The 24,064-nt window shown below is 41.0% G+C and overlaps 1 protein-coding gene across 1 annotated transcript in view; it reads left to right on the top strand.

Annotated features, from left to right (window-relative positions):
* scospondin (subcommissural organ spondin) overlaps positions 1-24,064 on the top strand; it is a 417,078-nt gene that overhangs the window by 118,535 nt on the left and 274,479 nt on the right. The window contains exons 28-36 of the mRNA XM_039754138.1: positions 1,810-2,010; positions 2,723-2,956; positions 3,960-4,082; positions 6,103-6,173; positions 8,336-8,558; positions 10,288-10,440; positions 13,888-14,022; positions 15,055-15,237; positions 17,469-17,619. Of these exons, the coding sequence (XP_039610072.1) occupies positions 1,810-2,010; positions 2,723-2,956; positions 3,960-4,082; positions 6,103-6,173; positions 8,336-8,558; positions 10,288-10,440; positions 13,888-14,022; positions 15,055-15,237; positions 17,469-17,619 (1,474 nt within the window). The remainder of the gene's footprint in view (positions 1-1,809; positions 2,011-2,722; positions 2,957-3,959; positions 4,083-6,102; positions 6,174-8,335; positions 8,559-10,287; positions 10,441-13,887; positions 14,023-15,054; positions 15,238-17,468; positions 17,620-24,064) is intronic.

The raw sequence follows: 24,064 nt of genomic DNA, 5'->3' as shown, positions 1-24,064 counted from the left end.
AAGGTGGATAATCTGATTTTTTTGAAATAGAACAAGAATATTCTGCTTTAAAAAGTACTTGTCTATTCACTGATCCACTAAAGGCGATGTTTGTAACTGTTTAAGGTATGCCAAATTAACATTTAGAGATTTCTCAAAATGCATTTAAGATATCTCATAATGAATTAGCCAGCACAATGGTACAGTGTTTCTGCTGCTGCCTTGCAATAAGAAGACTAGGGTTTGCATCCCCAGTCCTCCTTGCATGATGCCTGCATGTTCTCCCTGTGTCTGTGTGGGTTTATTCCAAGTGCTCCAGTTTCTTCCCACAGTCCAAATGTGCTTTAACTCAAGGTTTCTTAAATGCATTATAAGATATCTCAAATTGAATTCAACAAATCTGGAAATGACAATTCTAAAATGCAATTCAAGATATCTCAAAATGACTTCCTGGAAAAATGCATGTGTTTTCAATGATATTTTAAGATATCTTAAAACACATTTGTGGCATCTCAAAATGAGCAGGAAGTTATTTTGGAATATCTTGAAGTGCATTTTAGATAACTGAAAATGGATAGATAGATAGATAGATAGATAGATAGATAGATAGATAGATAGATAGATAGATAGATAGATAGATAGATAGATAGATAGATAGGAAAGGCACTATATAACAGATAGATAGATAGATAGATAGATAGATAGATAGATAGATAGATAGATAGATAGATAGGAAAGGCACTATATGATAGATAGATAGATAGATAGATAGATAGATAGATAGATAGATAGATAGATAGATAGATAGGAAAGGCACTATATGATAGATAGATAGATAGATATGAAAGGCACTATATAACAGATAGATAGATAGATATATAGATATGAAAGGCACTATATAACAGATAGATAGATAGATAGATAGATAGATAGATAGATAGATAGATAGATAGATATGAAAGGCACTATATAACAGATAGATAAATAGATAGATAGATAGATAGATAGATAGATAGATAGATAGATAGATAGATAGATAGATAGATAGATAGATATCTTAAAACGTACAGCGTATCATTTCAGAATATGTTGAAATCTATTTCAGATAGCTTAAAATGCGTTGACGATATCTTGGAATAGGTGTATTTTCAAATATCTGTAATTCTTTTTGAGATATCTTCTCTATGTGTTAATTTGACTTGCTGTTAATTTTGAGATACTCTATCTGAAAATTAATTTTGGATATTCTTGAAATGTGAACTGCATTTTAAGAGGTCTGAAAATAATTTGGAGGTATCTCTAAATGTTAATTTGACTTGCCATCATTTTTAAATATCTGAATGGCCAGCATGGATGATCTAGCCATCGTTGACCATGATATTATTTAGGGTGTCAAATGGTCTCAGAAACATTTGCTGTCCTGGGACTTTCTCACACTAGAGATTACAGAGACTGGATGGCAGTTCTGTGGGCAGTATCACCTTGTTAATGAGAGAGGTTGGAGAAGAATGGCTAAGGATATTTTAAAATGTTTCAGACACTTAAGTAAGAGCTCTTTATAAGAGTGACGTACAAAAGAACATCTCTGAATGCCCAATATGCCAAATCTGTATTGTAGGAGAAGGCCATGCTGAGTTTCACTTTGAATAGTTAAAAACTGGAAGATCAAGCTACAGTGAATATGTTATCCCCAAAACTTTGGAGCCCAGATTTAAACTGCTTGCGGTCTACACAAGGAACAGAAGCACAACTTGAATATACGCTAAGCTCACCAATTCCTTTCAAGAATGAAGGCCAGTTAATCCATTTTATCTTTTTTCTCTGCTCTAGCTGCTGTGACTTGTGCATCAGGACAGCTGGCTTGTGGGGATGGCACCTGCATAACAAGAGAAAAGACTTGTGATGGGGTGACTGACTGTCCAGATGGTGCAGATGAAAATGACGTCCATTGCTCTGCTCCAATAACTGTCTTACCGGGGCATACTGAAGCCACGCCTCCTCCAGGCTCCACCCCCAGCAATGAAACAACAGGTGATGGTGACAGAAGTAATGAATCTTTACAATGGATTAAACCTTTCAGAATTAACAGAACTAAACGTTGTGGGATATGGCCTGGACACAGACAGGAGGACAGCGATGGTTCACCCAACACACGTTTAATATACATAATATTTACAAATAAGTGCAACACAACCCCAAAACTCCCCCAAAAGTCTAGGCCTCACAATGTCTTTTGTTTTTCTCTTCAGGGCGCCTCCTTTCCTCTCCTCCAAGACCTTGTCTCGTCCTCCCGACTCCAGCCATCGAATGGAGGGAGGCGGCCCCTTTTATACACACCCTGGACGTGCTCCAGGTTCCACCCGACTATCTTCCGCTGGCACTCCCCAGTGTGGCGGAAGTTCCGGATGCGCAGCCAGAAGCACTCAGAGTGTCCCTGGTCTTCTTCCCCCCAGCACTTCCGGGTGTGGCAGAAGTGCTGAGGGCCAGGGCTCCAAAGGCATTTGGGTGCCCACTGGCGGTGACTATGGGCCCCTATAGGGTTGAGCTTCCAAGCTCAGTTCCCGTGGTCCCCAAAGCCACCAGGGCAGTCGCCCCCATGTGGTATGGGGGAGGCGTAAGCCCTCCTCCGGTCCTCTGGGGCATCCCGGCTGGGTACCACCCCCAGCCACCTGTGACACTGTACTCAATCAAGTTTGTGAACAGGAACCTGTTTTTGTAAAAAGTGACTTGTGTTTGCTTGCAGGAAACTGCAGTGCCCATGAATTCCTTTGTGGAAACGGGGAATGTAAACCTAAAGCCTGGCTGTGTGATGGAGAAACAGACTGTGGAGATGGCAGTGATGAGGTCAGCTGCTATCAGCTGTGTGGGCCTGATGAGTACCAGTGCCATGGCAGTGGAGAATGCATCCATCATATCCAGCTTTGTGATGGCAAACCAGACTGCCGAGACCAGTCCGATGAGAGTCTAGACAACTGTGGTAAGATTAAATAGATTTAAAGGGTCATTATTATCACGAGTACAGAAAACAGTGAAATACTTACTTGACAAACCGTAATGGTAGGACAGCTCATACAATGCAGATTTCTTCAAACATCAATATGTCATTTCATCTTGTTTAATTAATTGGTGTAGTTTATCTACATTTAAAGAAGAATTCACAGCAAAATTAGAATTTCATTCATCATATTTTCTTCTGAGTACTTGCCAGGTAAGGGTAGTCAAACCCAGAATCCCGAGTTTGAATCCTGCACTTGGCCATTGCCTGTGCGGAGTTCTCCTTGTGTCTCAGTGAGGATTTCCAGATACTCAGTTTTCTCTTCCACATTTCAAACATGTGTTTGTGTGTGATGTGGACTGGAATTTTTAATCTGCTGTGTGTTTAAGTCTAGTAAGAGTACTATATTTTGTAGCTAGAAATAACTGTTTTTGAACTAAATCCTCAAACACAGCATTTTCAGTAATGTTTTATACATTGGCAATATCATCACAATTGACACCTCTCATGGTCATCCATGGGTTGTCATTACTGAGGACCCCAATGTAATAATGTTCAAAGATGACAGTAAAGCCTCATACTATAACACTGACCTGGCAAGCTAAAGTATTTCAGATCCACTCAGAAACATTAATGCAAGGTTAGTAGGTTTATTTTCTGGACTTTATATTAAAAACAGGAGTGACTGAAGCTGTTGTAAGGGACGTGAACATTTATTGGAGGGGGCAAAAAAGTTTATGTTTCACTTCAGTTTTGATAAAGAATGTCAAAGAGGGAGATATTACACTATTCTCAATTCAAGGGCCTGTTGTTTCAAGACTTGACTTGGCCAACAGCTTTTCTGGAGTCACCTCGTTCATACAAATGTGCAGTTTCAATGTGGACCAAGTTTAGAAGATAAGACTGTGTAAAAAGCACAGCAATATAAGGAAATTCTTTTACAACTCAATTTCACAATTCTTATCCCCATTTTTTCATATTGTAGGTTCAACTCAGATCCCTCCATGCCCTGGAAAGTTTCCCTGTAATAACCGTGTGTGTGTAAACACCTCCCAGGTGTGCAATGGCATCCCAGAGTGCCCTCTCGGTGAAGATGAGCTGCAGTGCGGTGAGTGAAGATGTTATGCTGCTACTTTCTGAAATATTTGGCTTGTTCAATTGATAGGCAGTGAGGAAGGCCATATTTATTGAATCTTAACCACCCTAATCAGTTACGTTTCAATGAACCCCCTAGGTTGATATTTCCCTACCTGAACCTCTGAGACTGAAACCATTCAAAGAGTTAGGCCAAATTAACATTAAATGGGTTTATTTGATTTTTTAAACACAAAACAAAACATGAATAAAAGAAGATTAAATTAAACTATTATAAAATGCAATAAGCTAACTTATGTTCTACAAATGGAAAATCTGAGTCAATCAATCATCTGTTCTTTTTTGTAATCCAAACCATGGAAAATTGTGTTAAATTATTATTATTATTATTATTATTATTATTTTGTTTCTAACCATATAGAGTGTATCTATACAGGTGAAATCCTATAATTAAACATAATATATAATTATGTTATAACAGAAATTTCATTGTAATGAATATGGGGAGAATATGTATAGTACTGTGACTGGGACTGCCGGTGATTCGCTATGTTTAATGGTAGGGGCGCAAGGACAGCTCCGCAGCTGCTCTGCTGTGTCTGGTAAACAGTAAACCAAGGGCAAAGCAATTGGTTGTCCTCTGAAATATAACAATATATACAGTATTAGAAAATTAGAACATAAGAAAAGATGTGATGAGAACAGGATCTAAAACCCCATCTATGTCTACCTATATGCAGTATATACAGTACACGCTCATATAATATAATAATTATAATAATAATGATGATGAAAATGATAATAATAATGATGACGATGATATAATCATTATTAAGACCAGAAATCTACTAAGTATGGTCTTACACACCAGAAGGCTGGCATAGGCCGAATGTACATGCCCAGAAGAAGTGGTGGCAATGGACTCATTAAGCTAGAAAGTGCATATAAGAACATTATTTTGGCTTTAACAAATATACAGTATTAAGCTCGGAACAAACAAATATACTGTACCAGACTCATAACGACAAATGAAAAACAGAAGAGCAGGTACTCTTTTCCAAAGAAACCAATTGCAGATACTTGAGACCTGATACTTGTCCCCAGACAATAACATCTAATCTTGAGGCTATATATACTAAACAATGAAAAAATCAGCAACCTCTCATCAGAGTCACTTCACAGTCTTTGAAGAACTGTGTTGATAAGAAACTAACTGGTGGCTGGGAAGCTCTGGGCTGAAGGCCAGGCAGAATCTGCTTGTGGCAGCTCATGATCAGGCACTTAACACACACTATCTCTTGAAGAATATTCTCAAGATGGATGTTGATAGCAAGTTCAGGATATGCCAGCAACAGGAAGAGCACATCAGTCATATTAGTGTCAGATGCTCAGTGCTAGCATCTAATGAATACACTCATCAACACAATCGAATAGCTAGCAATGTACACTGGTCAATGTTCTGAGAGCCTGGTCTGCCAGTGTCTGATCATTGGTTGGTCAAGACCAGCATGAAAATCTCATTGAGATGGGGAACACCTATGTCATTTACAATATGGTTGTCAACCTTAGGAACCAACTGACTGGACATTATTCTCTATGACAGAAGTGAGAGATGATGTCTATTCATCGACATAGCTGGTTCAGATGATGTAAACATCTCAGACAAAGAGATATACTTTGTGATTGAGAATTTGCACATGCGGGACACATAGGCTTGTGTGACTCAGAATTGAAGCACACTTGAACTGCTTGACCAGGTTGTCCAAAAATATCTCGATGAATTACCAGGTAAAGCAAGAGCTGTCTAGGAGCAGAAAATTGTCCTCATCGGAATTGCCCACATGCCTTGTAAAAGTCTTGATCCTTGGACAAATAAGACCTAAGGAACTCAATGTGCTCCCAGTAAAAATCAACCAGCACAAACTGAGAAACAAAAGGATAATAATAATTACATATACTTCAAAAATCACCATGTAGTAGTCTTCCACTTCATATTATGCTAACTTCATCTCATCCTTTTTTAAATCCATTAGGCAAGAACATCTCCACCAGCCCTTGTCCAGAGTTTACCTGTAATGATGGCAGCTGCATTAGCTTCAACCAGGTAAAGTGGTGCTAGACAGAAATTGCCAGGTGACTGAGTGTGTTAACTTTTCATGTTTCCCAGTTTGTCTTGTTTAAATCTCACATATTACAGGAGTTGTGCATCTTAGGCAAATTGGCAAATCCAAACTGGCCAACGTGGATGTGCATAGGTCATGTGATGGACAAGCATCTATCCCGGGTCTGTTTCCTGCCTTGTGCCTAGTACTGCAGGGTTAGGCTGTCGTCCTCTGCGACCTTAAATTAGATTAAGCAGATTTGGAAATGTGATGCGTTTCTTTGCTATATTACTCAAAATTAAGTTCAAAGCTAAGTATTCTGATACGTGTCCTGCTCTTTGTCCTCCCTGCCTTGAATAAGACATTGAATGGAAGAGTCCTTTGTGCTGAGTGCTGTAAGAACATGGCATGTTTTACAAAGAAGAATAAACCATTCAGTTTTTGAAGACCATTTTGACAGTGCGGACACTAGCCCAGACACAGACAGGCAGACAGCGATGGTTCACCCAACACACGTTTATTATACATATTTACAAGTGCCACACAACCTCAGTACCCCAAAGTCCAGGCCTCCTTTCCAATGCCTTTCTCATGTTCACCTCCACTCCTCTTCTCCCGACTCCAGCCATCAAATGGAGGGAGGCGGCCCCTTTTATCCCCACCCGGACATGCTCCAGGTGCCTCTCAATTAGCTTCTGCTGGCACTCCCAAGTGTGGCGGAAGTACCGGCTATGCACCCGGAAGCACTCAGGGTGTCCCTGGTCTTGGAAGAAGAGCTAGGGCTGCTCAGGCATCCGGGCGCCCCCTGGTGGTGACCACGGGCCCCTATAGGGTTGAGCTTCTATGCTCTGTTCCCGTGATCCCCACAGCCACCAGGTCGGTCGCCACCAGGTAGATAGATAGATAGATAGATAGATAGATAGATAGATAGATAGATAGATAGATAGATAGATAGATAGATAGATAGATAGATAGATAGATAGATAGATGTGTATTGTGCATCCATGTAAAATAAAAGATTTAATTGTGCGTCTCTGATAAGAATTCTTCCCAGGTTTATTTTAAAGGTCAGCACACAACAACTCAATTTTGAGGTTTATTTTAACTTATTTGTGTAAAACATGCTATTACTAAAACACTTTTATTCATTTGCAGGTTTCATCATGGGTTTATATTTAAAGACATTAACATTTGGATGCATGTCCAGTTTGTAGTGTCCACGAGTGGAACACACATAATAGACTCCTGGTTTACTTGTTTGAAGTCACCTACTTAATCCAGTCTGGGGTCACTGGGGCAGGACTGGCGCCTCTCCCAACCAGCAAAGGGTGCAAGACAGGAACAAACCTTAGACAAGGTGCCAGTCCATCGCAAAGTGAACACCCACACACCCACACTCCAAACACACATTAGGGCCGCATTTAGCATCACCAGTTCATCCAACCTGCATGTCTTAGGACTGTGGGAGGAAACCAGAGCACCCGGAGGAAGCTCACCCAGACACCATTGATGAGAAATTGAGACAGCTTAGCTATTAATTAAACAACTGGGCTTGATGGACTGTGTGGTCTCCCATCATTTGTCAAATTTCTTATGTACTTCTTATGTAGCAGCTGAACATACAAATTCAAGGGTAAAACAAGAGTCAAAAATGAACCTGGGCTACCCAGTTTACTAAAAATGATAAATTGTCGCTAATTAACAAGTGCTTGATGGTGCGGTAAATACACAAAAGCAAAATGTAGCCATAGGCTGTAGCTGAAAGGGTCTGGAGAGAGGTTAGGCTTCAGGGTGGGAGCTCCTTAGCTCGGTGGCTCATCTTCCAAATTAGATACCTCATTCAGGGAGCCCCTTGCTTTTATAGTTCATGGACCACGGACCAGAAATGGGTGGGGTCGGTTGCCCTCAATGGGCCTCTTTTCTAAGCTGTGGATGACAAAAGAGACAGAAGAGTCAGTGATTGTTACCCCTTGTGTCCTGGGCTGGTAGCATTAACTCTGATAAGCCCAGATGGTGATCCTCTGATGCGCATGCTTGACAACGTGAACTCTGGTCTCTTTACTGTGAGACAGCAGTGCTACCATTGTGCCACCCTCACTGAAAGGCAGACCTGGCAAATCTACATTCAGTGCATCCTGACATTTTGATTTCTTATCTTTTCCAGGTTTGCGATGGAGTGGCTGAATGCTCCGATCAGACTGGAGTGCCACCTCTGGATGAACACGACTGTGGAGTATGGCACCCTTGGGAGTCGTGGGGGCCATGCAGCCGAACATGTGGAGCGGGATTTCAAAAAAGACAGAGGCACTGTTCAAGTCAAGAGCTGTTAAAGCGCTGTCGGGGTGAAGCCGTCGAAAGGCAGCAGTGTTTTAACGTTGCCTGCCCAGGTAAGCAGCAGGATGCCCATTTACTTGATAGCAGCAGTCATGGAGTGACATACAGTATGATGATAAGGACTGGTATCGAATTAAGGATCCACTTAAAGAAACATGCAGGGGAGTTAAAATCAAGAGTTTTAAATCTAAGAATCTCATGTGGGGCAGAAAAACCTGATTTTTATTTTCCAGGTTAGATTAAATATATTTTATTTTGTATTGTGAGAAAGCTTTCTGAATCAGTTATATGTGCCGTCTAGTCTTTAAATCGACAAACATGGCCTACAGCATAATGAAGGCTGTTTAACATATAGCCTAACTGAAGTGAGACCCTGCTTTTAAGGAGATGTACTTTTATCCCAGTTGTCATGTCATTTTCTAACCCATTTAATCCAGACCAGGGTCACGGGGTGGGATTGGGTCAGTTTAACGAACACTGGAGCCTGTCCCAGCTAGCAAACCCTGGACAGGGAACAAGTCCCTCACAAGAAGAACACACAAACACACACCCGCACATCAAACACACACACGCTGGGTACCAATCTAGTGTCAGCAACTCATCTAGTTATGAGAGAGCTTCTTCTATTTGCACATTTGCTCTCTAGCACCATTGCAGTCAAGAACGTGTTCAGATATGGAACTTCATTGTATTTGATAGGAAACACAAACCGGCTTACCCGATATACGACACCTATAGAAAATCATCACATCAGCTGATGTGGTCAGAACTGGAGCCTCAGTTATGCTATGAAAGATTTTCCCAGGCACTGACAATAAATTAAAATGCTACACTCTTTATTATTAATATCATTATTACCACGCTTATTTTAACTTCACCTGTATGTTGTCTGTTACAAATCTTGTAATCGATATTTAACCCACTTTCTATTGTCCAAATAACTGGAAATTTTGCACACTTACTCACTTCCGATGACAATACATGAATCAATAATCAGTCTCACTAACCGATCAGTTAATCCATGTTAATTAAGAAATAAAATTTTCATATGAAGAATTGTTCAAGATTTCACCAATAGATGGAGCTAGTAATGGATAGAAATATTAAAGGAAGTGTTAAAATATTGATTAGAAAATTATACTAAAACAAACCAGAGACTAAAAAGTTGAAAATAATATATATAAAAAAAAATACTTTTTAAAAACTACTCTTATATTAATTTAAAAAGTGTACTAAAAAGTAAAAAATAAGTCTCTCATACATCACTCGTAAAATAAAACCGTGGGCACTTTTCATCAATCAACATTCAAAAAACACTTCTTAAAATCTTAGCAAAAGCGCCCAACTTTTATTTTACGAGACTTATTTTTTACTTTTTAGTACACTTTTTAACTTAATATAAGCGTGGTTTTTAAAAAATATTTATATCCATCTATCCATTCCGCTATATCCTAACTACAGGGTCATGGGGTTCTGCTGGAGACAATCCCAGCCAGCACAGGGCACAAGGCAGGAAACATACCCTGGGCAGGCCGCCAGCCCACCGCAGGGCGCGCACACCCACTTTAGGATCGCCAATGCACCTAACCTGCATGTCTTTGGACTGGGGGAGGAAACCCACGCAGACACGGGGAGAACATGCAAACTCCACGCAGGGAGGACCCAGGAAGCAAACCCAGGTCTCTTTACTGCGAGGCAGCAGCGCTACCACTGCGCCACTGTAGTATTTATATATATATATATATGTGATCCAGTCTTTGTCTCTCACTGTGTCTCTCTCAGTTGATGGAGGGTGGTCACAATGGACAGTGTGGTCCAACTGCACTAAGGACTGCAGTGGAGTGGTGATCCGCCGCCGGGAATGCATTGCTCCACAGAATGGAGGCAGCTCTTGTACTTCTCTACCAGGATCATCCCAGGGCTCTCTGGAGATCGGTAAGTGTCTTTTGAGTCACATTCTCTCTCTTCTTCTTATAAAAATGCAAACAGCAGTTTTAAAATGGGTTGGCTACAAAGGCTGAAGTTCCTGTCCCTTTGCGCTTTTTTGGTCCAAATGACCCTTTTTTGCTGATGGAAAAAAAAAATCTGTCCAATCGAGTGATTTCATTTTTGACTCTTCATCTTCAGTATTTAGTATGAATCTCCTGTTAGGACCTAATTCATCTTTCCTATGCACAAGAAGCTGCTTCCTGTTGTGACACTATAGGACGCTGTCGCTCCTCAAACCCGATAGACAAACGCCCAAGACACCAGGTAAAAGCACCAAAAGGATCTTTTATTTCTTCTCTTCTAATAGTGGTGCCTCGAAGCACCTTCACCACCATACAAAAGCACTAATAACCACAAAATAATTCTCCTCCTTTCCTCCCAGCAGCTCCGTCATACTCCCACCCAGCTCCAGCTCACTTGCTGGGTCTCCACTAGTCCTTTATATAGTCCTTGACGCGGAAGTGCTTCTGTCCTTCTGTCCATGTGATTCACTAGCACGTACGGGTCAGATGGAGACTTGTATTTTCTTCAGCCCGGAAGTACTTCTGTCCTTCTGTCCGTATGACTTGGGAGTACTTACGAGCTATATTTCAACAGAAATCCCCATGTCTCCCTGCAGCGTCCCCTGGTGGCACCCACAGTACCCAGCAGGGTTGTGAAGCCGAACTCCATCTCCCATAGTGCCCTGTGGGAATCTGAGACACCGGTAAGCTGCAGGGAAGTTGCCATCTAGCATCCTGGGGGTTTCGTCCGGGTTGAGCTGCCGGCCGTCCATCACACTGTTTATTGTGGAAAGCGGAGGAGAAGCTTTGAAGAGCAATTTAGTCTTCTACACCCACGGAAGTCAAGTTAAATACTTTTGAACAGCCATGATGAGACCCTGGTTTTCCAGAAGGACTGGGTAAATGTGACACCCCAAGGATCTCATTTTGAGTACTTTGTGTTTAACACAATGGCTATCACAGTGATTGTAGAAAAATTTGTTTCTGATGATGACTTAAAATCAGGGTTTTGTTTGTTTATTGTAAGTGAATGCATTTTATTATTAAGCAAAATTCACAATAAATATGTAGGTGTTTGTGTTACTTTGTACAACGTACTTGGCGCTTGGAACAGAAACTTCTGCTGCACAATAATGTGGCTGAGTCTAACAAGTTGGTTCTTGTACCATTCGTTACGATCAAATGTCGTAGTCTTCATATGAACTGTGTAGTGGTGAGATGCTAACTGTTCAGAGATATCCAGATGATCTCAAATGTAAAGGCAGTATGGATTGAAAGAGGAGGACCAGAAAATGAGATGCAGTCAAAGATACACATTGAGATAAAAATCAAAGGTCAAACCTCTTTTCCAACAAGCCTGGAAATTGTGGTCAAAAATGTTGCCAAAAAAAGAAAGTTGTATGCCTGAGAAAAAGAAAAGAAAGAATTGCACTTGCCTTGTAGGAAATTATCCACAAACTCGTACAGAAAGTGTCTGTCAGTGTAGGCCTTTTAACCTGTCGCTAAATGATGTCAGGTCGTGGCCTCTGAGACCACGCCCCTTGGCAACTAGAAAGCCATGACTCACAAAATGGCGGTGCCTATAACTAAACAAAATGGTGTCAAAATGGCAAAAAATGTTTTCAGCAACGTTAGTTACATTTTCAACACAAAAAACAACCACATGTTTGGAATCCTCAGAGTCCAAACTCTAATAAGGAACAATTAAAGAACAAAACCATACCAGATTGTAGTTCTACATATGTAAATCATTTTAATGAAAAAATAAATGTTACCCAAAATATTGCTAATAAGAAATAAAACTATACTAAAGTAAAATATTCTATTCTGTGAAGCCACACTGAGTTCTTATTCATATGCCCGCTATGCTCTGTTTACATACATCCTTTAACTATGAATATGAAGAGGATTTCGCTTTATAACCCCAAAGACTGTTTAGAAGATAATCCACAGGTGGCGTTCGTCTATAGTTAACATGTATGTTGAAATCAACGTGTTAAGAAAGACTATATTCAAGATTTGTAAGATCTCTTCAAGACCACCACGTTATTTTTACAATGGCTACTTAGCTGCTGTCGTCAAGAGCTGGAGACGCACAATAAAGGATTGGGTTAAGTTTGATATTTCACATAAAATATTTGGGCAAGGGGTAAGTTTGAGTTTTTTTTTTCTTTCATTTTACTTTCTTATATAAGAAGTATAGGAAAACTATTGTGATCATCCAAAACTTCTACCTTGAGAATTTGATGAATCTCGATGTTTTAGAACTCCCTGAGTCCGATTTACTTTCTCATAGGGAAAGTATAGTAATCGTCCAAAAACTCGATTTCGAGATTTTGATGAATCTCAACATTTTAGAACTCCCCGAGTCTGATTTACTTTCTCATAGGGAAAGTATTGCAATCGGTCAAAAATTTGATTCCGAGATTTTGATGAATCTTGACATTTTAGACAATTGAAAATACAATTTTTGGAATTATGTCTGTGTGTGTGTGTGTGTAAACACAATCACGTGAGTACGCTTTCACTTAGGTCAACCAAATTTTGCATACAAGTATTAGGTACAAAACAGATTTCTATCAACTTTGGAGCTGGTACTTTTTTATTTATGTAGCTGAAGAGTCTGATTTATTCAACTTTACTTTTATAATAATTATTCAATATATTATTAATTTGATTTAATTTGTTATTGAAGGTTATTTAATGTACATAAAATAAAAATATAATCCTTGTCTTGCAGTTTAGTCCTCAAATATCCATCCCCATATGTGAGTATACGAGAAAGTCTAGGGGGGACCACTCAGGATTTTTTAGTTTTTTCATGGGGTCGATTTTTTCCAGAAAAAAAGATTCTGTGGTCTGATGAGACAAAAATTGAATTCTGTGTGAAGAACACCAAGCACTGAGTCTGGTGAAGCCCTGGCACTGTCCATCTCCTGCGTAATGCCGTTGATACAGTGAAGTATGGTGGTGGTAGCATCATGCTATGGAGGTGCTTCGCAGTGGCTAGGACAGTGAGACTGGTTTGAATTGAAGGGGGGATGAATGCAGCCAAATACAGAGAAGTCCTTGAAGAGGGCAAGTCATCTATGACAGGGGCGATGGGTCATCTTTCAGTACATCAGTGACCCAAATCATACAGCAATGACAACATGTGTAATGTTGTAACCATGTGTTGAATATTTAAAGGTAGTGTCTGTGGTGCAACCATTTTTTAACTGATGCTATATCTTAATTAATTGTTTTTTGTGTCCCAAATATAAGCTCAAAACATGGCAGCAATGTATGATCTTGTGAGGTGATATCACATCGAAATCAAGATATTCTGATCTTTTTGCCCCAGGATTTATATCAATCAATCCTATTACTAAAGAGCTTCTCTTCTCCACAGAGCCATGTCCCCAGAACAGCTGCCAAAATGTTACTTTATGCCCAGGAGGACTTGTAGCAAGGAAGTGTGCTTCCTGCCCCTTGACGTGTGCAGACCTGGCCAAAGATGTGTCTTGTGGAATAGACTGCTTTTCTGGTAAGAAGAGATGCTACTTTTTGGTCAGTTTGTCAAGACGTTCATTTCAGACTAAACTAAGAGGTTTAACACACACTTATGTAACACATGTTGGCATAGTTTGTGATCTCTTTAGAATTTTTTCTATTTCTTCATAAATATCACCTACAACATGACCAGATTTTTACATAAGTCTTAAACTACTTAAAGAGAACCCAATTAAACAACGAAACATTATGCAGTGTGGTCGGGAGTTGGAACAGCCATCTGAAACACAAAGAATTTTGGGGGCGCCAACCGGTTCGTCCCTTTTATTCGTCGTCAGATGAATGTAAAGGTTTTTATAATAGAAAGAAAAACATGTGCCCTTGTACTACCCTCCCCGCTCTGGGGCTTTGCATAAACTGAAAACACAAAAGGTTCACTTCTTGGAGTTTCATCTTACAGCTTGCTCTGGCCTGGTATAGGGGGTGCCCAGCTTTTATGGTAGCTGGACCAGAAAGGGGCGGGTTGGATGCTCTCACTAGGCGGCTTCTCTGTACTCTGAGGTGAAGAAGAAAGAGAAGATAAAGTTAGCAGTAGGGGGGCTTACATGCATGTGACTGGCAGTTGTTCAATTTTAAATAGAAAGTTTCTCGGGGTGTGTTGAGGTGCATGGCATGAACGTGCCAGCGTCTCCCTGGATAGGCGAGTGGAGTAGACAGGGGTGACTGTCGGCGGCAATTGTGAGTCTCAAAGACAGAAAAAAAGTAAAAATTGGCTGCGAGAAATAAAGAAATTGAAAGAAAGTGATTTGAGAAGTCCGCCTGCCAAATGTACCTACAGCAGCATACTGCCCTCAAATCCAAAACTTGGCCAGCTAAGGATAAAGAAAGCAAGAGAGAAGCCATAATGTTCAAGAATTACTGGCTGCTTTCAAAGGGCGAGCTTGTAATATTGCCATTGCATTGCGTGATTAGAACTCTGACTTGTCATTTGAAGTGCTAGATGATTGAGAAATAGTTCATTTTCATAATCATTGACCTTACATCTGGATTTATTTTTTATATGAAGGTTGCTGGTGCCCTGAAGGCCAACTGATGGATTATAATCAAAATTGCGTTTATCCAGAAGACTGCCCTTGTGAAGTGGACGGGGTACAGTTTTTTGCAGGACAACAGGTTAAAATTAAGTGCCAGATTTGTACCTGCCAGCACGGGAGGTTAGAAGAGTGCCAACCCAACCCTGAGTGTACAGGTTTGTGTCTGAAACAAGTCAGTAATTGAATGCTACAATAAAATATATTGTGGAAGAGTGTTATACAGTGGGTGTTGAAAAGAATCCCCCCTTCAAAATATTCACATTTTTTTTGCTTTACAGCCTTAAATGAAAACATACACACAAATATTTCTTCTGCTCTTTACTTACTAAATGCAACCTATGACACCCAAGTGAAAGATATCACAGCTACAGTTCAGAAGAATTAGATTAATAAAGGAACCCCCATGTCAATGTCATTTTGATGAACCCCCTTTTTTCTTTAATGACAGCCTCGAGTCTTTTAGGATTCTTCTCTATCAGCTTTGCACATCTAGATTGAACCCACTCAATATTTGCCCCCCACTCTTCTTTACAGTTTAACTGTTCAAGTTCGGTCAGATTGTATGGTGAGCATTGGTGGTCTGCTATCTTCAAATCTTTCCACAGATTTTCAGTGAGATTTAGGTCTGGGCTCTGACTGGCCACACGAGGACATTCACTTTCTTCTCCTTCAGCCACTGTGTGGTTAATTTTGCTGTGTGCTTCGGGTCGTCGTCGTGTTGAAAGGTGAACATTCTGCCCATCTTCAACTTTCTGGCAGAGGTAGCAGGTCTTCTTCAAGTACTTTGCCCCATTCATTTTTCCTTCTAACCTAACGAGAGCCCCAGGCCCCCCACAACAGGATGCTGCCCCCTCCATGCTTTACTGTCAGTATGGTGTGTTGTGGATGGTGAGCCGCATTGGTGTACCGTTTGGTATTGAGGCCAATGAGTTTGATTTTGGTATCATCTGCCCATAAGACCTTTTTCCACTTGATATCAGAATCTTCAAGGTGCATTCTGGCAAAGCTCAAACGAGCCTTAATGTGGCCTTTCTTGACAAGTGGCTTTTTCCTTTCAACCCTCCCAAACATGCCACAATTGTGCAGCGCTTGTGAAATTGTTGTCACATGCACACCATGACCACTCTTTGCCATAAAACCCTGTACCTCCTTCAAAGTGGCCATTGGCCTCTTGGTAGCCTCTCTTACCAGTTTCCTCCTTGCTCTTCCATCCAGTTTGGAGGGACGGCTGGCCGGATCCAGGGAAGGTCCTAGTAGTACCAAACACTCACCACTTCTTTATGATGGACTTTACTGAGCTCCTTGGGATTGATAAAGCCTTTGAGATTGTTTTTGTCTCCATCTCCTGCCTTATGTCTGTCCACAAGATCTTTTGAAAGTGGCTTACCACCCATAGTCAGTTGTTTGCTGCCAGTTGCACTACCAAGCAAGGGAATGAATGCTCCAGGAACAGCTTCACTAATCACACTCATTACAGTTGATCACAGCCAGTAACCAGGGTCTGTAATGAAAATGGTGGGCACTTACATCTGATTGAGTTTAGGAGGGGGGTGATCCTTTATTAATCTCCTGATTTCTTGTTTTTGAGTTTTTAAAATTCGCCTGAACTGTAGCTGTGATGTCTTCCACTTGGATGTTATAGACTGCATTGAGTAAGTAAAGCTGGAAAAAATCTATCTATCTATCTATCTATCTAAGGGGGGGATTCTTTCTATATTTGTTTATAGTACAGTGAAAAGTATAGCCTGCAGTGCAGATGCCATAGTAGCATCAAGTATAGTAACATCAATCATGTTATTTACATGTGCCAGGTGATAGTGGGTACCTGCTCAGACACTGGCACCTTTTTGCCTTTCTTTAACCCCCAGAACACAGAGGAGATGAACCTTAATGCTGCACATGATCTTGTACTCTCACACAGCCAGATACTCTTAATTGGAGGGGGCGGGGTCTCGATTCTTCATTTGGGAGGCTGCTCTACCAGCCAATCCGCAGCATCCTGATTGCATATGTATGAGATTGATTAGCATTGAAGCGAGTTCACGCAGTGCATTTACTTGACAATTCTGATTTCTAAAGGTAAATTGTGTAGAAATGTGTGTATGCCAGGTTTTATAAACCAGATATTGTTTTGGCATACGCATATTTTCTTTATCAAATCCATGCAAAGTTTTATAAATGAGACCCCAGGAACCTACAAATTTAAACTGCAGTAAAGCTAAACCTATGTACTTTTGACTGCGGCTTTGGATGGTAACAGAGGAGTGTGTCGCACGTGAATTTGACATTTTGCACACTCACGCCCAAGAACTGAGAACCTTACGAGACTGACACGTACTGTCAGTCTATCGCTTCCCAGCATTCTAAATGGTCTTTTCTTCTTTAGTTAATTGTGGTTGGTCTTCATGGTCGCCGTGGGGTGAATGCCTGGGGCCCTGTGGTGTTCAGAGTGTCCAGTGGTCCTTCCGCAGCCCTAACAATCCTAGTAAACATGGAGGAGGCAGACAGTGTCGAGGCATCTATCGCAAAGCACAAAGGTAAGTGCCCATTAGGGTGTGACAGGCAAAATCTTTTATGGCAACTTAAGTAAATTCTGTTAATGCTATGCATGATTACAATAAACATTCTGAATCATAGAAATACATTTTTGCTAAAAATACAGTAATGACACACAGACAGCCATTAGAGGAGTTCTATCCATAAATAAACATGCAGCTTGTGCTCTTCAGTACTCGATGAGGGATGGTAGAAAAGGAATTGTTCTGACTACATTCTATTTCTAGGCCCATTCCACTTTATATCCATTGTAAAACAAGAAGGACAAACACAGCAAGAAGGTTTGGGTTAGACCACCCCATATACTTGGCAGTTAGGCTGAAATGAAAGCAATTAAATGCAAGAGGTCTTTACAGATGTAAGTCCAAAATAGAACTGAAGTACAACATGAAAAACATGGCCGTTATAGAGTCTGGTAACAGGAAGAGGTGGGCCGGAAGTGGAAGTCACATCTTTAAGAGGCAGGTTGATAGGACAGGAAGTGGAGGTGACGTCTCTGAGAGGGTAGGGTCATCTGTTGGTCAGCAGGGGAAAAAAAAGGAGAAAGATTCAGAGTATGGCATCAACCATTGGTCTGGCAGAAAAACACAATTATTCAAGCCATTAAACGGTCTCCCATGCACATACTGTATGTGTGCGACACCATCTAAAATAAGAAACAATTTAAATAAACGATCATAAGTTTTGCATCTATGTTTTTAAGACCTACAGTGGATTCAGAAAGTGTTGAGACTCTTTCACTTTCTGCACATTTTGTTGTGTTGTTGATATACACTCACCTAAAGGATTATTAGGAACACCTGTTCAATTTCTCATTAATGCAATTATCTAATCAACCAATCACATGGCAGTTGCTTCAATGCATTTAGGGGTGTGGTCCTGGTCAAGACAATCTCCTGAACTCCAAACTGAATGTCAGAATGGGAAAGAAAGGTGATTTAAGCAATTTGGAGCGTGGCATGGTTGTTGGTGTCAGACGGGCCGGTCTGAGTATTTCACAATCTGCTCAGTTACTGGGATTTTCACGCACAACCATTTCTAGGGTTTACAAAGAATGGTGTGAAAAGGGAAAAACATCCAGTATGCGGCAGTCCTGTGGGCGAAAATGCCTTGTTGATGCTAGAGGTCAGAGGAGAATGGGCCGACTGATTCAAGCTGATAACAGAGCAACTTTGACTGAAATAACCACTCGTTACAACCGAGGTATGCAGCAAAGCATTTGTGAAGCCACAACACGCACAACCTTGAGGCGGATGGGCTACAACAGCAGAAGACCCCACTGGGTACCACTCATCTCCACTACAAATAGGAAAAAGAGGCTACAATTTGCACAAGCTCACCAAAATTGGACAGTTGAAGACTGGAAAAATGTTGCCTGGTCTGATGAGTCTCGATTTCTGTTGAGACATTCAAATGGTAGAGTCAGAATTTGGTGGAAACAGAATGAGAACATGGATCCATCATGCCTTGTTACCACTGTGCAGGCTGGTGGTGGTGGTGTAATGGTGTGGGGATGTTTTCTTGGCACACTTTAGGCCCCTTAGTGCCAATTGGGCATCGTTTAAATGCCACGGGCTACCTGAGCATTGTTTCTGACCATGTCCATCCCTTCATGACCACCATGTACTCATCCTCTGATGGCTACTTCCAGCAGGATAATGCACCATGTCACAAAGCTCGAATCATTTCAAATTGGTTTCTTGAACATGACAATGAGTTCACTGTACTAAAATGGCCCCCACAGTCACCAGATCTCAACCCAATAGACCACTGATCATCAACTGGCGGCCCGCGGGACGAATCCGGCCCGCTGAGCCATTCAATCTGGCCCGCGACCGGATTCCAAAATTGTGAGGATCAAAAGAAAATGGTTGTCCACACTATTAAAGCAACAAAAAATAACAACAACTGAGTCTCTTGTCAGACTAACCACCATTTATGACTATATTTAGGCTACACTCCAAAATGAGGACAGACTCAGACAGACTGCGGCGTTAAGCATTTATTGTTTCAAACAGGTTTAAAAAAAAAAAAAAAACAACGAACGCGTAACTTTTCCTCGTGCCCTTACATAACATATGTTTTTTTTTATTACTAAGTCTCAACAACATGCTTGAAACTAGCAGAATCCTCAGGTATAAAAACTTAAAATAGCATTGTAAATAAATAACCTGGTACCAGAACAAAACAGGTCACAAATAATGTTCGCACATCAAATGAAACGTTAAGTGGGCTTGAATTCAAATCACAATGCTGAAACGGGCTACTCACAGTGCTTAATCAATGGCTAAAGTTACATTTCCCCTCTGACACCAACTTTTTCACATCAGGCTTGGCGCTGTCAGACTTATGCGCAAACAGTCCTCCAAAGACTGGGTTGACAGTCGGTTCCTCTCTTGTGTTTTTATCGAATTCATCTTGGAGAATGCAGCCTCGCAGGTGTAGGTTGAACCGAACATGGTGAGCACATACATAGCCAGCGTTTTCAATGTGTCATAGGTCTCGGGACAAGATACCCAAAATGCGCTCAGGCTTTCAGCACCACGGAGAGCCGACTTCATGTCGCCTGCGGCCTGAATTTCAGCCAGCTGGCTCTGAATGGCCGACTCGTCTAATGGCAACATTTTCACCGCGTTTGTGGAGAATTCTCCGCTTGGGCTGATGGTGAATGGGTCACGCACAAATCCAATGACATCCCTGGAAATGAAAAAGTCATCAAATCTAGCAGAAAAGTTGTCTTTTAATTGTGTGATGAATGTCTTCATCTTGTCTGTTACGTTGCCTTCTCCCACCGTCTTCAGTGTGTTAAAGTGCAGCAGCCTCCCTGACAACAAATCTGCGTGGAAAAGATCGAGTTTGTTCCCAAAGGCATCAAGTTTTTCCACCAAATCCACCACTGATTTTCCTTTTCCTTGCAGCTGGAGATTAAGTGTATTCAAATGGGAGAAGATGTCTGTTAAAAGCAAGCGTTGCACATGTATAATGTGTCTTGCATGATGCGGAGATGGTCAGCTGCGCTTTGGATTTACTTTGTTTTAAAAAATCCACTACTTGCGCACGGAGTTCAACAAAGCGCTCCAGTGCTTTGCCCTTACTAAGCCAGCGCACGTCATTGTGGAGTAACAGGTCATCATGAGAAGCCTGGGATTCAAGCACAAATTTGCGGAACAGGCGGTGCTGCGTGCTTGAAGTTCCTCTGATGTGGTTGATAATTTTCATCGTTTCTCCATCACCTCTTTGAGCTCCCCACTTAGCTTTGCGCACAGCACGCTCTGATGGATGATACAGTGGAGTGCGTTAGTTTTAGGAGCAACAGTCTTTATTCTGCTCACCAGACCCTTGTTTTTTCCAATCATGGCAGGTGCACCATCTGTCACTGTCAGGTTGATTTTATCCAGGGGCAATCCATGGCTTTTAAAAAAATCCTCCAGTTTTCCAAAGATGATGTCAGCAGTGGTGTTGTCCTCCAGTGGAAGCAATGCCAGCAGCTCTTCTCGGAAATCTTTGCCATCAAAGTATCTGACAAAAACGCACAACTGTGAAATATCGGTGTTGTCAGTGGACTCATCAATAGCTAGCGAAAAGTATTTGGCTTCCTTAACCCCGTCAATGACAGCTTTCTGCACTTGCTCTGCCAAAAGCGTGCACACGGCGTGCATTCGTTGAGGCAGATAGAGGTACTTGTTTGACAGATGCAATAATTCTGTCTATTGATTTGTCGGGGGCAAGTTCCTCCAAAATGGTGATCATGCACTCCTTTAAAACATCACTTTCCGAAAGGCGGTTATGTCTGCAAAGCACCCAAGCAGCCTGCAGGGATGCACACGTCGCTCTCTCTTGATCAGTTAAAGTTTGAGTAATAATGCCACTTGCACGGGAGTAGGCAGATTTCAATGTGGCGATTTTTCTCTGACGAGCCTCTGACTGTTCAGGATATGAAACCTTGAAATTAGAATGTTTTGTGTTGTGGTGACGGCGCAGATTGTATTCTTTTGCAACAGCAACAGTTTCGCTGCAAATTAGGCATACTGGTGACGCATTTCGGAAGGTTGGCATGATAAATGCGTACTTTTCAGTCCAGTCATCATTGAAGGACCTGTTTTCTACATCAACTTTGCGTTTCATGGTCTTTGAGAGTGCCATTTTACCTCTTTTAGGAGACCCTTTCCTGTCACTTCCTCCGTGTTTGTTTTTCAAGTGCTCTATTATAAAGTTGACTTGGCCTAATGGAAATGATGCAAAATATCTATCACTCCTAGTGGTTGACTGTGGTATAGGTGATGGGAGCCTTGAGTTTTGTAATGCAATGGAAAAAGTATAAACATTAAACATAATGTTAAACCAAATTTAGATATTTATTAGATTTTCTTCTTGGGGGTCCGGCCCCCAAGGAGACTGTCTGGTAAAACTCTGGCCCTCTGACAAATATAGTTGATGACCCCTGCAATAGACTATCTTTGGGATGTGGTGGAACGGGAGCTTCGTGCCCTGGATGTGCATCCCACAAATCTCCATCAGCTGCAAGATGCTATCCTATCAATATGGGCCAACATTTCTAAAGAATGCTTTCAGCACCTTGTTGAATCACTGCCACGTAGAATTAAGGCAGTTCTGAAGGCCAAACGGGGTCAAACACCGTATTAGTATGGTGGTCCTAATAATCCTTTAGGTGAGTGTAATTATAAAAGGTAAAATTTGAAGTCAAGCAAAAGGACACCTTTTATTGGCTAACTAAAAATATTATAATTTGCAAATTTGCAGGCTTTTGAGGCAACACAGACCCCTTCTTAAGGCAAGATGCAATATAGAAACTGGAATTCCCTGTGTCTACATAGACCAGGGGTCTCCAACCATTCTTCCCCTGAGAGCTACTTTTACAAAATGAAAATGTCCGAGAGCTACTCATTATTTCTAACGTTTATTCTCATCGCTTATTTCAACCCAAACAAACAGAATAAGCTCCTTTTGCCTGAACATTTACAAAATGTTGGTGTCCAAACTCACATTTCGCATTAAAACATCACAAAAAAATATTTAGTTCACCTGCAAGTGCATTTTGTATGTCTGTATGCCTTTTCTAGTGTATCTCACACTATTGAATTAAAACATGAATGCTGTCAAAACCTAACAATGCAATTCCAAATCCACAGATATGACTTATTCATTTGTCATTTTGTTCCATGTCACTGTGTCACTTTATTCACAGGTGTGATGTGTTGTTTAGTTAGTCAGATGACTGGCACTGAGGTGTCTGGTGGCGTGGAGCCACTGAGGTTCACTCTTATGGAGTCATTTCAGTGTTCGTCTGTCACTTTTGTTCTGAACTTTGATTTCATGACATTCATGTCAGACTCACAGAGGTATGGAGACCCAAACAAAGCAGACATTGTCAGAGTCCATTGGTGAAGATTCTTATAGTTATCTGGCTCTGCGAAGCTCCAGAAATGCTGAGAATGCAGTTGAGACTTTAACTGCACATTATTTTGAAGGTTTACTAATATATCATATATAAAATCCAATGTCTGTCTATCTGTATGTCTGTCTGTCCGCTTTTCACGAGAGAGCTGCATCACGGATTTAGATCAGGTTTTTTTCTATAATTTGCTTGATCATTCCAGTTGATTTTGCGACTTCTCTTATTTCTTTATGTATCAAAGTTCACTTGTGGTACCGATTTATTAGCGCAAATCCAAGATCCACGCAGCGGGCCGAGGGCAGGGGCCTTCCTCACTCACTTGCCAGCTTCGGGATGTAACCTTAACTCCACTTAGCTAGTGAACAAGAGAACAATTGAATTCAACTTTGTTTGATATTTAAAATAAAGTGTTACTTAGGTCTTGATGAGTTTGAGTCCGGATATTCTCTTAAGTGTCTGCCACATTGAAAAGACAGATTGCAGTTCAGATTGTGGATCGTGATATGAGTTTTTGGAATGATCGCCCACCCCTAATTTGACTAATCAAGTTTTCAAATTTATGTAGGATTCATTAACCCTTTGGTGAGCTACTTGGAAAGGGGTTGTGAACTACCGGTAGCTCACGAGCGACGTGTTGCAGACCCCTAGGACAGATACAGCACTGGAAAACATTTAAGTGGGTCAACTTAAATGTAGAAAATTAACAGAGCTCTTCTGGCTAAAATTCATTTAGAAAGAGAGTAGAACAACGTGTAGTCAAGATTAATAACTTTCCATCAATTGTCTGAAGTTCCCTGAGTGAAACAACAGATAATGGTACTTACTGTACATCTCCCTGCCTACAGAAAAGATGTAAAACGTGGGCTCACATTTATAATACAAATTGTGTAGTTATACCGACAAGAACACCGCATAAAGGGTTAGGATATAGCAGGTTGCATAATGGATGGATGGATGGATGGATTCTTTGGCAGAGTGTTTGTCCAGTTTCTCCCACAAAGAGTGTAGTG

Source organism: Polypterus senegalus, chromosome 5, assembly GCF_016835505.1.
Source record: "Polypterus senegalus isolate Bchr_013 chromosome 5, ASM1683550v1, whole genome shotgun sequence".
Lineage (NCBI taxonomy): Eukaryota > Metazoa > Chordata > Cladistia > Polypteriformes > Polypteridae > Polypterus > Polypterus senegalus.
This window is presented reverse-complemented; position numbering and strand designations above follow the sequence as displayed.